We start from the raw sequence: 14254 nt of genomic DNA, 5'->3' as shown, positions 1-14254 counted from the left end.
TATTTATTTATTTTCTCATACAATACACACAGAAAATCGTAAGAGAATGAACAACCGAAAAGAGACTTTCGTTCTTTGTTATAAGGGGGACAACTTCAAAAAACATTAGTCTAATACAGAGAAACTCACAACAGAATGGTCACAAATAATGATAATTATATTCGCAAAGAAGTGTTTCACCTACTAAGCATTTTACTCTCGATGAAGTTTCCAAATTTAAATCATTAATTAAACTAATTTAATATGTATTCTACTAAGGTAAATGGAACTCCACTGACAATAAAAATACTCAGTGTTTCATTGATAATTGTATTTTTTGTGCTATTCTTTGTCCATTTTTAGGTTTAAACTTTCAAAAGCTTTACATTTTTGAGACTTTTTTCAGAGTGAAAAAAAATATATTTTGACGAACGATCTGATATTTTGCACATCAGTTATTGGACCTACATCAAGTTGTACATGAGTCTGGAAAATAAAATATGTATATGTGTAGTAGTCCCATCATGTCAAACAAAATCACCAGAGTCATTGAAGAAAGATTATATAAAATAGGAGATAAACTGTAGTTGAAGGGTTGAATTTTTACAAAATAAACCAAGACGTGAATGATGTGACTGTATCAAAAAAAGAAGACTAACAAAAATTGAAGTTTTAAAACAAAGGAGGTTATATGTGAATTTCAGAAAGATTTTAACGCTGTTACCATTAGTATTAGGAAGCATATATTAAAATCTGATTGGGTATTTACCCGTTACTTTTGGGTCATGCCGTTTGCATGAATTGCCAACTATCCATAGAATACTCTTGATTGTTTGGTTACTGGAGTCTTTATTAAATGTAAGGGAAATGTGGCATGCTAGGTTACACGTATTCCTAACAGCATGACAAACAGCTGTTAAATCCTGCAGCTATGTAATATTTTAAATGATATGTTTCGCAACATATGTTGACGGTTTTATATTAAATACCGGCATATACATTTCCATTTTCCCTCTGACAATTTCGTCAAAATAAGCATTGTTACAGAGACACATTATACGTGTCTATGAATGAAATGGAAAGTTTTTTGTTTTATTTCTTCTTGTTTCTAAGCATCAAACTTTCATGTAAGTAGTAATTTTATCTGTTTTAACTCCCCCTTTTTATTTGTAAGAAGAAATATGTACATTTATATTTTCGATTTTACCAACCAATTTGTCATAAATGGTACCGACATGTACATGACTTGTAATCTTGTATATTGCACATAACATTCTTCAAAATGAATACATTAAAAGTTCTTCTATTTTATTACTATAACAACATGCTTGAATTACTTTGGATCAAAAGCTGCCTGTCTTTTATATTTTTAGAACATGAGGTCCGTCATCTCATCAATTACCTGAAATGCTTTGTGTTAAAGGTGAATGCTTTAGTTACAGCAACCCTAGTATTGAGCGTTAATAGTTCTATGTATTTTTACTTATTCAAAAGAACCAGTTTTAAGTAAAGTTATTTTTTCAACAGGTGGAGGAGGAGATGATGATAGTATAGACACAGCTCCCTGCGAGCCCGGACAACCCGGTCTGTACCCACATGCTGAATGTCAGATGTATTATAATTGCTCTATGAAGAACACTGACACTAACTTCCGGTACTGGCTGGGTGATCATCTGGTAGAGTGTAATTATCCATATCTGTACAGCATATCATACCAATCATGTCAGCCTCACAAAAATGTTCAGTGTGGTAACAGAATAGAATACAAACATGGCTGTAAGTATAATTGCATTTTTTAAATTTTGTAAGATAAAGCGCTATCGTTTCATTTACTGCATTTTAGCTTGAATCATTCAAAATATGATTTTTTTAATCTTGTATTATAGAGAGTTAATCTTTCTACAAATTTGTGTAAGTCCGGTTATTGCTTTCATGGAGTCTTCCTGTATGTATAAGGCAATAGTGCTTACTCACAATGATAGATTTAGATATTTGTTTTCGAACTATAATTATTATCATATGTGTAACTGTTTGGCGAAAGCTTGACATATCAATTTTGTCGTTGTAAAACTTTACCCCGAGCCAAACTAGATAGATCATTCTGAATCCGAAAAAGTCCTCATGCTGTTAGAATCGGTATAGCATCACACTAAAAATTGTAATTCTGTCATGTTAAGTTTGAAACATTCAAATTGCCATAGATATTTAATTTATTTGGAATCTTTTTATTTCTCAATATATATTTTTGTATTCATGAAGGTTTTTTTTTCTTCTAAAATTTGTTCACGAGTATTACTCTGATATTACGGATTTAGATGCTGCTGCAGCACAAGTTTATCGGGATTTTCTTTTTTCGTTGTTTATTTTTTTAATCTTATTTACGTCAAGACTTTCTAACATTGTCAGCGTAAACTACAGAGCCAGTAACAGTAAAAGTCTTTTAGTCTAAAGATACATAGCAACGAATTTCATTTTTATCATAAAATGTTATATGTTTGCTTGAAAAGTTTATATAGCGAATGGCATTTTCTGATTAACTATGACAAAATTAAATGGGTAATTACATTTTTAATAATTAACAATTTCTTATTACACTCAGGCGAATATCATAACAACCAGTGTAACGGTCCTCATTGTCGGAGTTGTAGTTTCCAATACTCTAACTGCACGGTACAGAATGGTGTTTTACCAATGGAAAGTATGCCAAACTCTCCATACTTTGGCATATGTGATGACTGGAGATTCACGAAAATGACATGCCCGGATGGAATGATTTTCGACCAAGCTTCAAAAGAATGTGTATAATCGAACAATTGTAACTGATTAATTTACCATAATGAAGGTAATTGGCATTCAGTTTGTTGTTGAGTTTGTTGTCATTTCTTCAACTTATCTTATATTTGATTTAAGTAATTGATAATACACAACCAATAATGTCAACTCCTAACTTAAACGTTATATACCTTTATAACTAATATGTCAATTTAATGATTTCAGATATTATATACAGTATTTATAAGTTATCTAAAAGCTCAAATACTCAATGTTTATTTAAAGTTCAGCAATAAGACTGTAACATTAATGTAAAACGTACGTGCTATTGCGCACAATTTAAAAGAAATAACCATGGTAACACTTCAAAAGATTTTATATCATCATATTATTTTCTCATAAGCTAATTTACAAAACTATCCAATCAGGATATATATAATTATGCCATTTTGATATTTTTTTGTGTAAGTTTAATATTCTTTCAAACCATATTTTGACTAACAGTTGTCTATATACACATGCATACCAGCAAAACCGTTGTTATAACTGTCCTATCAAAACATAACCATTGAAGAAATGAAAATATTGTGAATGTTTAAACCTTGTATACAAAATTTCTCAATCATTCGAAAGTTTATATATGATCATGTAAATATGCACTTTACTTGAGTGAATAATCAAAGCAGTCATATAACAACGTGTATCAAAACCTTTTCGTCTACATATAATGTTGAAGATCCCTTCTCGTCTTCATTTCACATTTGAAAACATCGATGTGCTTCGACATTTCCCGTCGTTTTACGTTTAATTTCCAAACACGTATATACATTTAACTCAAAGACGGGGTACATATCAAGCAAACATATACATATCTGTTAGTTACTGTATCAGTTTTTGATATTTCGAAAAAAGCAAACTCCCTCTCACCAATTTCTCTCCACGACTTATCTTCTTCACACTTTAAGTTTACAATGGTATACATATGTACAACACCATCAATCTTGTTTATCAGAAGGTCAGTTTGGCAATCGTAATGTTCACTACGATACGTCAGCACAGTACGATAATTAATTCATGATATCCAAACCAAAGATTCATATGATCACTAAATGCCACCTCATTACATCTGCATCATAATATCCAATGTTTATGCTACTTGTCTTTATTTTAATATTCGTCCATTCTATCTTTAGGAATGATGAATTTTCTACACCGTCACAACAGTCTTAGTCGTCACCTATTCAAAAAGCATTTTACTTGCTATCTTTCTCACTGTCGGGTTTGATTTTTTCAAGTTTATGCTTAACATTTGATATTTTCCCCTGTTTTTCCTGTTGTTTATTTTCGTTTGAAATGTTTAAACCCGACTCGTCAGACGAACCTCTTTTAATCAAATAATCTGTGATTTTTCCATCAAGAAGGGCATCGCCATTATGTTGGACCATCCAGCACGACACAGTTTCGTTTTTTGCCAGATTTAACCGGTGGCCTAAAGTGGCCATTACCTTGCGTGGTCTCTGTGTATTGCCACTTACCCTCAAACGACCCATCAACTTTCCTTTCCGATTTTTTGTTTTCTTTAAAATAACGTTTCTGTGTAGGAACTGACCTAAAATGCAAACAAATAACAAAATATTCTAGAACTGCAACATGTTTGCCGGCTTATCTTTTCATGTGTTTTAAATATTATTTTGTTCAACTTTGTAAAACCCGTCCAGTAATTCACAACTCCTATACAAAGCAAGATACTCTTTAAAATGGAAACTCTTTGATAATTAATCATCTTTGTTTAGCTACTATGTTATTAGACCTTTCCGGGTAAAAATAATGATAATGTGGCTTTCAATCTGGTGGCTAATGTAAGTTGTTAGTCCCGGAAAGCAGTACCAAGCATGGTTTAAATAAAATCTAAACTTAAAGGTTCTCGGAGCGTCTTTCATGTGAGGAAGCTATCGGAACGTCGGTGGTTTTACTCAGGTTTCCGTTCGTGTCTGAAATAACGCACGAAATGGAACCACTTGTCTTCCTTCACCGGTAAAACTCGAAAGTCGCGATCTGACCCATACTGTGTTGGTGCGACGTAAAACCCCAACAACATAAAATATCGTGGTTCTCGTTTATAACTTTACCTAGTAGTCCGTGTGTATGGTAAGACAATCCTTTATACTCGACAATATATAGGCCGAGGAAATTGACCTTTCCTGCCCTCAATAATGACTTCGACCTTAGATGTCGCATGACAAGAAACGTAACTCTGTCATAGAACATTACCACCACCATCGAGCCAGCCTGGTCAATGACAATTTTTGTTTTACCGTGACTCAGTGTGGTACCTGAAATAAAGGGATACAGATGTAACCAATCTCGCCAAGAAAGCTTGACATGTAAGTACAGTTTAACTAGGAAAAGTGTAATATCTAATGAATATAACAAACATTGGTTGAAACAACACTATTTTTTCCTGTAAAATAAACCAGTTTACTTAATAAAATTACAAGATATTAAAATAAAAATGATGCAGTCAGGATATATAGCTGTTCAAAAAAAGGTTTTATCCAAACCGAAAAGAGAACATAAGTAGTCATTTAATTATTTATTCATGTAACATTTAAAAATAAAAGATTTTGAAATCATTATGACATTTTTAAATTAAGTACATGTGTTAATTCAAATGGACATTTCTATATGGTTGACAAAACTAGTGTTGAATATGCATGTCATACCATTAGTCCAGTCGATAGTTTCACCCATCAGAGTGATTTTTGTTGGTGTCACAGTTAGCTCCATTCGCCTTCTTTTTATATGTATTTCGCCGAGAAAAGTTTTAATTTCACTGGGGTTAGAGTGATGGGAAACATTCGCTCCGTTCACGACCATTTTATTAGCCACAACTTTTGCATCGACTGTCAGACCTGTATTTAATATTAGACATATGAATGCTTACATAGGACAATCTTTAAGGGGCTAATCCTTTGGGTAAGGAGTAACAAACGCAACTAAACACAAACACCACCAAGAGTGAAAAAATGGTAAATGCAATGTGTACGTTGTTGCTATTAAGTTTCACTTTAAAAAATGACAGTAAGTTAAAGTTTTTTTCCAAACATATTATATAATGCCGAAATTTAAAATCTATTTGAAAAAATGTTACAACAATTATATCATGTAAATTCTTAGTTGAGAAAAATAGTCCTATGCTTGTGTTTTTATAGTATCCTATATAACAAAAGTTTCCAGGCAGTAACAAAAAAGGAACATTGAAGGGTTTCATATCAAATACTAGTAATGATGTTTAAATTATTGCAGGTTTTTATTTACCGGAATATGTGTCAGTAATTAACTTATATACATCCCCTTCCTCACCCATCACGTCGAAACAGATAGCATAATCTAAACCTTTGACGGTAACGATAAAATGGGGATCACTGTCCGTCATAAACTTTGCCTTATCTACAAAATAATAAATTTGAGTATACAGAACATGTGAAAAAATAAATACGCGTCCATAAGAAAAAGTAAATCTGTCTACTTCAATTCTGCTCCTCCATATTCAAATAATGAATTCAAGAAGAACATTTTTTGCTTGCTAAAGCTTTAATATAAAAGAGAGCCGCTTATTACATTGTACTGGTACAATATTTTAAATGGAAATGTTTAAAGCATATCTTTGTAGTTATAAACTTTGTTATATACATATGATAGAATGTTTGATCCTGCTTCGGCTCGCATATGTTATGATCATGTCCTACAAATTCAACAATATACCAAGTTATAGTAACAAAACAGAAAATGACATTTTATGGAGGACCGTAAGATAAAAATTACAAAATATTTTCAACTGTTTGTTGTAAGAAACTAGGAGAGGTTTCAGCTATGTAATGAAGTTTGCAGGTAAATTGGTAAATTGACTCACTTCCTGCCAGACTGAGCGTTCCCGAAGAGCCTGTCAAAGCAGCTGTTCCTGGATCATTGTAACCTTCTAGCGCATTAGCATCGTCTGAAAAAGTAGTACATTAAAATTAGGGAGGAAAAGGTAAGCACAGACAAATTACCGTTTTCTTATATTGTTACACTTTTCTATTTTATTTTCACTAATTAAGATGGAATAAAATTTAACAATCGTAAACAATGCATTCCCTTTATCACAAACATCAACATCATCATTTTTAGCATGAGCAACCTCACTATCGCAGATAATAAGAGTGCATATTGTATAAAAGTATGCTTTTTAATCAAGATTTATTACAAACTAATGAAATTCCATCCTATTTTATAATGTGTAACAATATCTCTTATAAAAATATATACTGGTATAAAATTTGTGAATCAGTATCGTTTCAATTAGTAATGTGCCTTTTAAGAAATAAATGCGAAACTCACTAATCATGTCCATTGTTTGTTCACTAATACAAAAATTAAGAAAAACAAATGGGTCATGTTTGACAATTTGGCAATGAAATACAGATAAACAAAATTACCCTCTTGTACATTATTCGTCTCTTTTGTGTCGTTCTCCTTTTTTCTCTCGGGTTTTGTAACAACCATTGACGTCATTGGAGTAACGAAATTATACTGTAAAATTTGAACCAAATTAATTAACATATGTTAAATTGAAAATAAAAAGTTGATAATTCCTTATCATTGTGTCATACCATCAAGTGTTTGTTTTCTAATTCTGTATTGCTTACACAATCCCTTCAGATCGTTTAATACATAATTATATATAAACGGTTTAAGGCTTCTATGACCCTCACAAACAACCATTTATACTTTGGCCATACTTTGTGTCAAAATTTGATATACATATTGATGTCTATTTCTTTTTTCTTATGTGCAGTATAATACATGTCAAGTAATTTCGTGACATGATTAAAATAAAGGTGAAATACATCACGTCAGTAAGCAACGGCGCCATGTCAGCACCTATGTGATTTCAGTAGAACTTTTAGACATTTCTATCCTTTTATGGCTATACCTTTTACATCAAAATGCTGTCTTTGTAATTGGAGTAATAGATGTGAATTTATTTACATATTATTATTACTAAATTAATCCCATTCGTATTAGAAATATTAAAATCATTTTGCTCTCATTTATGTTATTTTAAAGAATGTTTGCAATATCAAAATTGTACTAACGTCTAAAGCCAGATGCAAAGCGTCAAGTTTAATCTCTTCTTTTAGCAGATCATTCTCTGTAATCAATTCCTCTTTCAACAATTTCTTTATCGTCAAGTACGCCCATGTCTTTTCAACAATGGTTGAATAGTCCAGTCTTGTTTTAAAGTCTGGTATGTTATTTTTACCCTGATTTTCAATTTTAGTTGTTGACGATAACTCTATTACACCTTTGTTTCCATTTCCGACAACGGAAAGTGTAAGAGCATTGAAATCAGAGTCTAACTCATTCAGTTTTCCTGATACAACAAGTTCTGATCCATCAAAGAAACTAGGATACTGTGATTGTGTAAGAGATGTAAGGTTAACCGTGTCATCCAGATATGTAAATGACACTTTCGAAAGGAGAACATCTGAAATTTCGTTATAAAAACCAGTCAACTGTAGCATCGCATCAGCATCAGTATAAATCTTTCGGGCAAATGCGTTATTGCGAGCCGAAATCTTTTTAAGAAATTCAAAATTAGCGTCACTCCCGAAAGCTAAACTGAAAATTTGTATTTTATTTTTGTTCTTAGATTCAACAGCATTAAGAATTTCATTGAAATTTGTAACGCCAACAGTAGGGTCACCGTCAGTAAGGAAAACAATAATAGGAGCGTTAACACCCACGTCGTTGCTATTTTGAAGAATATCTAAACCATCTGTCAACGCATCATGAACATTTGTTCCTACAAATATATTATAAAACGAAATTATTGTATGTTAGTGACAAATGTAAACTTCCATACGTATGTTATTTCATAAAAGAATTTTATTGAAATGCATGAACTGATGAAAAAATTATTTAATAAGTTAAACACCTCATATTGGTCCTATTGTTAATATAAAAGTGTGAATATACGTACCGCCTTCCGCTATAAGGTTTTGCACAAACTCGGTTGCTTCATTTATATTGTCACTGTTAGCTTTTTTCATTTCAGGTGACCATGGATGTGAATTGCTTTCAAATGTAACAATGTTAAAATAATCCTCGTCGTTCAGTTGGCTTAATATTTGAGTCATAGCTTCCTTTAGTTGTGTTATTTTGCGTGAGAAACTCATTGACCCGCTTATGTCAAGAACAAAAAGAATCCTTTTACGAAGGGGCGCAAGACCAACTGGTGCAAAAAAGTGGGTGAAGTATCCATCAACCACCTGAAAGAAACAAAAATAAAGCACCATTATTTAAAATTCAGGTGTGATCCCGGCATAAAGCCTACAAAAATTCAAATCTTTACATGATTTGTGAAAGAGTTTGTAACTGACGTTTTGAATAAAGTCATACTCGTCAAAGTTTTATTTTCTTTATCCAACTTTTAAAGGCATTTGACATTTGAGTGTGTCTACCAATGATTATACATACGTAAATATCTCCTGCGTCAAGTGACCTTTGCACGTCATACTGGACTTTAAATAAACCTGACACGCCCTGTGCTGAGTCCTTTTTCTGTTCCTCTGGTGACGGATTGTATCTGATGTAAGCAGTTTTTGGAGACGGTCGTTCAACAAGAGCTAAGTCATTGCTGGCTGTTAAAATGATAAATATAACAACAAAAATGAAAGATTGATTTCAATAATATTTAAACACATATTCAGACATTGAAAGAATTAACGCTATATCTAAACATTAATTCAGGTTTCTCACCACGGTGCAAATAAGATATTATCAAATATCTCATGTTTACTTTGTATTATATGACGTTAAAGTGAATTTAGACTATTGTGTGAGAAAAAACAACATTTTGTACAAAATCAAATAGCTCTATATATTAATATTAAGAATTGAAAATATTGACTGGAAGAATTACCTACTTGATATTTCAAAGGAATTGGACAAAATATCGTTTCGTACTGGGGGTATTCTTAATGCTGTAATTTCACGAGACTCGTAGATGAAAACTTCCACAAGAAGCTGATCTACTACTTGTTTTGGATCAATATAAATGATATGCTCATATTGGCCTCGTTTTCGTTGAAGAAGTTCGTCGTACGTCAACTGGAACGTCACTTCCGATTGCGCAGCAATATTTATAGTAACGCGGAATTTATTAGTGTCTCGAGGTCTGGAATGGCAAAGAAAATGTTTTAGTGTCCAACTTCATTTGTCATCCAATGAAAATGCTGTATGTCTTAAAATTTGTGTGTGTTAATTTTCATAGAAGAACAAAAGTCGATACTATATCGAAGTCCGTTCATAGTCGCCTTCTACTTTTCATAGAACTTCAAAGAACCACGTAGAGACGTAATTATGTGAATAATAATGAGGCCAAATAAAGTTGTATAAGTATGTTAGTATTCATCCGTAGCTGTTCTACAGAAATTAGAAACATTCTCCTGTCGCTATCGCTCATGTCGAAGTTTCTAATTTCTGTAGAACAGCACGGATGAACACTAATATATACATAGTTCTTTTTGCACAAATAAATCAAGGTAACAAGTTATGATATTTTAAAAGCACTCCTTGATATATGTTTAAGTATAGCAAACACATGTAAACAAATTGCTATTGCAAACTGAACATTACAATGATGTATCAATATCTGTAAAACATTTGAATAATGTTAGCATGGCCTATTGTACTATGTCAAAATATTGTTTATTACTTTATTCCAATCATAAATTCAGCATATGACTAAATTGCGTCATTTAAATCGATGTCAACGTTTGAATCGAAAAGTGATAAAATAATGGCATTGTGAAGTAAAATACAAACTTATAAAATATGTGTCCAGCAGACTGTCCTTTTCGTTTAGCTTTCTCGTATGTCTTTTTAGCTTCCTGTTTTTCTTTAACAATACCAGGATATAACACGCCATCTACCTCTCTGAAAGTAAATTAGTTAAAAATTTAATTGATTGAAGCATGTTTATGTCATGACAAATTCCTTTTGTTTATGGGTGACTGTATCTTTTGATTTTGAATCAAGAAAGGTCATAGATCTAGATCTAAAGGCTAATATTGCTGGCATTTGTACAACCAAAGCAATTGGATGCTTAAAGGTTTCGCTCGGGCTTGTAACAAAATACATTGCAGATATACCAATATATTTGCTTTACAAACTAACATGAACTTAAATAGCGTTTACAAATACGCCAATATTGTTGTATTCAAAGACATAATTTGCTAGGCGTTTCATTTATAAATAAGCAACATTTGAAAAGATAAGTTTTAAATATGCATCAAATCGCTTGAAAGGCCATTTTATAAGATTGATCGTAATCTTCAAAAACAACATATAATTTCTATATCAGCTATTCAATGAAGAATGCAACCTTATATCTTTTTGATATGAACTATTTTAATGTAAGGATAGAAAAAAATCTTTATTACACTACGTACAAAATGTCTACATCAAAAGTACCCCTGATGCAAAATTTCATTCAAATCTTTGAATTTTATTCATGTTTCTTACTTTACAATCTTAAAATGTTAAAAATAGCTTTGAATATGCCTTAAAGGAACAAATATATTTTTTATGAATATAGCATAATTGACGAAAGAATTCAAACAATGCAAACAATTCTGTGAGTTTGTAAAATATGTAATACAATTAAAAACGCTATAACATCGAATTTTTTTTTTGATTGATTGATTTATTTGTGTATATATATATGTCATATTACAAAACAAATTAAGACAATTTATCACAGTTATATCTATCACATTGTTTTTAACACAGTAATTAATTGAAAAATAATAACTTTACATTCATAATTAAATCAAAGATCTTGTTGACTTCAAGACAATATATACAACACATGATAACCCATGAAAGTTCAATATAAAATAGAGAACTTATTTCCAATGGGGTCCTTTGATGGTAAAGAATATATTTTCTTGAGAACTGGCATTCAGGTCCATACTTAGAGATGATATACTGGACTGATGTTAAATTTCTAAGATCAAATAACATTAATTTCTATTGCACATTATGTTAATTACATATATCACATATTTGCAGGAATAATACTATGAATATGACTAGTTAACACACCAATGAAAGATATCTATTTATATATATCACAAAACCAATCACAAGATACATATAAAACATACTATATTGATTAAAACAATTATCTCTAAAACTAATAAAAAATAAAATCAGCTTGTTCAAATTGTTTTCATATTTTTGCTTAGTTCAGCTTTTACTTTCTTTTTAAAGTTAAAAAAGTTACTTTCCTTTTTAATATCAAGTGGGAGCATGTTCCAATCCCTAATACCCTGGTAAAAAAATGTACTTTTTGTAAAAACTATTAACATGGGGTATATGAAAGTTCCCGACACTGTTTCTACTATTATAACAATGAACATCAGACTTTAAAGAAAAGTTATCATACATATAAGATGGACACTTTTTATTAAATATTTTGTGTACATGATTAAGTCTTAACTGCATGACTCTATTTTCTATATTAAGCCACCCAATACTGCTAAAATCAATAACTTTCAATGATTTTCTAGAGGAATAACCATGAATATAACGAACAACTTTGTTTTGTGCTACTTGAAGTTTATGTTTAAGTTGTTTAGTAAGGCCACTATACCAAGATGAGCTGGCATAATCGAAGTGACACTGTATTAAAGAGTTACATAATAGTTTTCTTAGCTCCATATTCAAACTGTTGCCTTGTCTGTACAAAAATTTTAATCGAGAGTTTACTTTTTGTACTATATTATCAACAATAGAAGTGGCTGAGAGATCATTATCCAAGATAGAACCGAGATACTTTACTGATGGCTGAGATTGTATGGTGTGATTATTACAGTGTATTTTAAACTGCTCTAGTTTTGACAATTTCCTCTTAGAACTAAAAACAATACATTCTGTTTTACCAAGATGTAATGATAGCTTATTATCAACAAGCCATTTACTACAATTTTCTAGTTCCTTACCCAAAACATTACAAATAACATCTGGATCTTTATGTGAATATAAAATTGCACTATCATCTGCATAAAGAATAAGCTTACATTTTTTGTTAATACTAATACTCATATCATTGACATAACATAGAAACAATAGAGGACCCAATATACTTCCCTGAGGAACACCACATGTAATATTCATAGCTTCGGACATAGTATTATTTACATTTACAATTTGACTACGACCAGTTAAATAAGATTGAAACCATTCTACTGACTCCACACCCATTTTTTGTAACTTTCTACACAAGATGTCATGGTCTACAGTGTCAAACGCCTTTTGTAAATCTAACATAATCATACCGGTGAGCAGTCCTTTAGAAGTTTGACTTTTTACATGGTCAGTGAGATGGATTAGGGAGGAGTCAGTAGAATAATTACATCTAAAACCACTTTTGATTTGATAGCATATAATGAATAATTTAGAGATCTAAATGCTGATATTGCCGGCATTTGTACAAAGCAAGCGATTTTGATGCTTAAAAGTTTCACTCGGGCTTTTTACAAAATACATTCAAGATGCACCGAAATCTAACATTATAATAACCTTTACAAGTCTAAACTAACATGAACTTAAAAAGCGTTTATTGTTGTATTCAAAAACATAATTTGCTTGACTTTTCACTTTCAAATTAGCAACATTTGATGGGATTAGTTTTTAATATGCAAGCAAATCTCTGTAAAGACCATTTTATTAGATTGATCGTTATCTTCAATAACAACATATAATTTCAATATAAGCTATTCAGTGAAGAATGCAGCCTTATATCCCTTTGATTAGTAAAGAAAACTATGAACTATTTTAATGTATATATCAAAAATACGTTGATAAAGTATGTAAAAAATGTCTACGTCAAAAGTACCCTTGATGTATATTTATTTCATTCAAAGCTTTGAATTTTATTTATGTTTCTTAATTTACAATCTTAAACTGTTAAAAATAGCTTGGAATATGCCTTAAAGGTTCAAATATCTTTTTAATGAATATAGTATATATTGATGAAAGAATTCAAACAAAGTAAACAATGCTTTGAGATTGTAAAATATGTATTACGATAAAAAACGCTATATCATCAATTTTGGTAGCTAATAATGAACAGTGTTTTAGAAATATCTTGTAAAAAGTGATCCCTCGGAAACATTAAAAGCAGCAAATTTACATGAAAATTGCAGACTCGGTTTGATTGAGTCTGTAACATGAGGGATAATGGAAGAGTACAACATCCCTCACGCCCCCTAGCACCGGGTTGTGCGGTTCTCAATTCTTCTGAACTCAATGATCCCGAAGGACCAGAAAAATATAACAACACTGAAAAGATGTACGGAAATCATACATCTAAGACCACAGAATGTTATTCATGAAATTATGAAAAATTCTTAACAAATTTTGAAAACGTTAACTCATTTATTAGGTATAT

The 14254-nt window shown here is 31.2% G+C and overlaps 2 protein-coding genes across 2 annotated transcripts; one reads left to right on the top strand and one right to left on the bottom strand.

The window, feature by feature from the left end:
- Nucleotides 1-888: 888 nt before the first annotated feature.
- Nucleotides 889-3681, top strand: LOC132756835 (uncharacterized). The gene is made up of 3 exons (XM_060747979.1): nt 889-1106; nt 1507-1755; nt 2579-3681. Exons 1-3 carry the CDS (start codon nt 1046-1048, stop codon nt 2782-2784), a joined length of 516 nt encoding a protein of 171 aa, XP_060603962.1. The 5' UTR covers nt 889-1045; the 3' UTR covers nt 2785-3681.
- LOC132756827 (inter-alpha-trypsin inhibitor heavy chain H3-like) lies at nt 3110-13131 on the bottom strand. The gene is made up of 12 exons (XM_060747968.1): nt 13055-13131; nt 10624-10734; nt 9723-9973; nt 9274-9437; nt 8777-9065; nt 7890-8599; nt 7230-7323; nt 6665-6748; nt 6070-6201; nt 5475-5663; nt 4881-5084; nt 3110-4360 (listed from the first exon to the last, which is right to left on the bottom strand). Exons 1-12 carry the CDS (start codon nt 13129-13131, stop codon nt 4005-4007), a joined length of 2661 nt encoding a protein of 886 aa, XP_060603951.1. The 3' UTR covers nt 3110-4004.
- Between the last annotated feature and the right edge of the window lie 1123 nt (nt 13132-14254).

This window comes from Ruditapes philippinarum, unplaced genomic scaffold (assembly GCF_026571515.1).
Source record: "Ruditapes philippinarum isolate M1 unplaced genomic scaffold, ASM2657151v2 ctg598_1_1_1_1, whole genome shotgun sequence".
NCBI classification, from domain to species: Eukaryota; Metazoa; Mollusca; class Bivalvia; order Venerida; family Veneridae; genus Ruditapes; species Ruditapes philippinarum.
The sequence above is the reverse complement of the archived record's forward strand: the minus strand, read 5'-3'. Positions and strand labels throughout refer to the sequence as shown.

Coding starts and splice junctions, on each gene's coding strand:
- LOC132756835 (XM_060747979.1), top strand. CDS start 1,046: ATGAATGAAATGGAAAGTTTTTTGTTTTATTTCTTCTTGTTTCTAAGC. Junction 1,107..1,506: donor TCTAAGCATCAAACTTTCAT/GTAAGTAGTAAT, acceptor TTTTTTCAACAG/GTGGAGGAGGAGATGATGAT. Junction 1,756..2,578: donor AATAGAATACAAACATGGCT/GTAAGTATAATT, acceptor TATTACACTCAG/GCGAATATCATAACAACCAG.
- LOC132756827 (XM_060747968.1), bottom strand. CDS start 13,131: ATGTTAGATTTACAAAAGGCGTTTGACACTGTAGACCATGACATCTTG. Junction 9,974..10,623: donor GCTGGACACATATTTTATAA/GTTTGTATTTTA, acceptor TTGCCATTCCAG/ACCTCGAGACACTAATAAAT. Junction 5,664..6,069: donor AATTACTGACACATATTCCG/GTAAATAAAAAC, acceptor TATTAAATACAG/GTCTGACAGTCGATGCAAAA.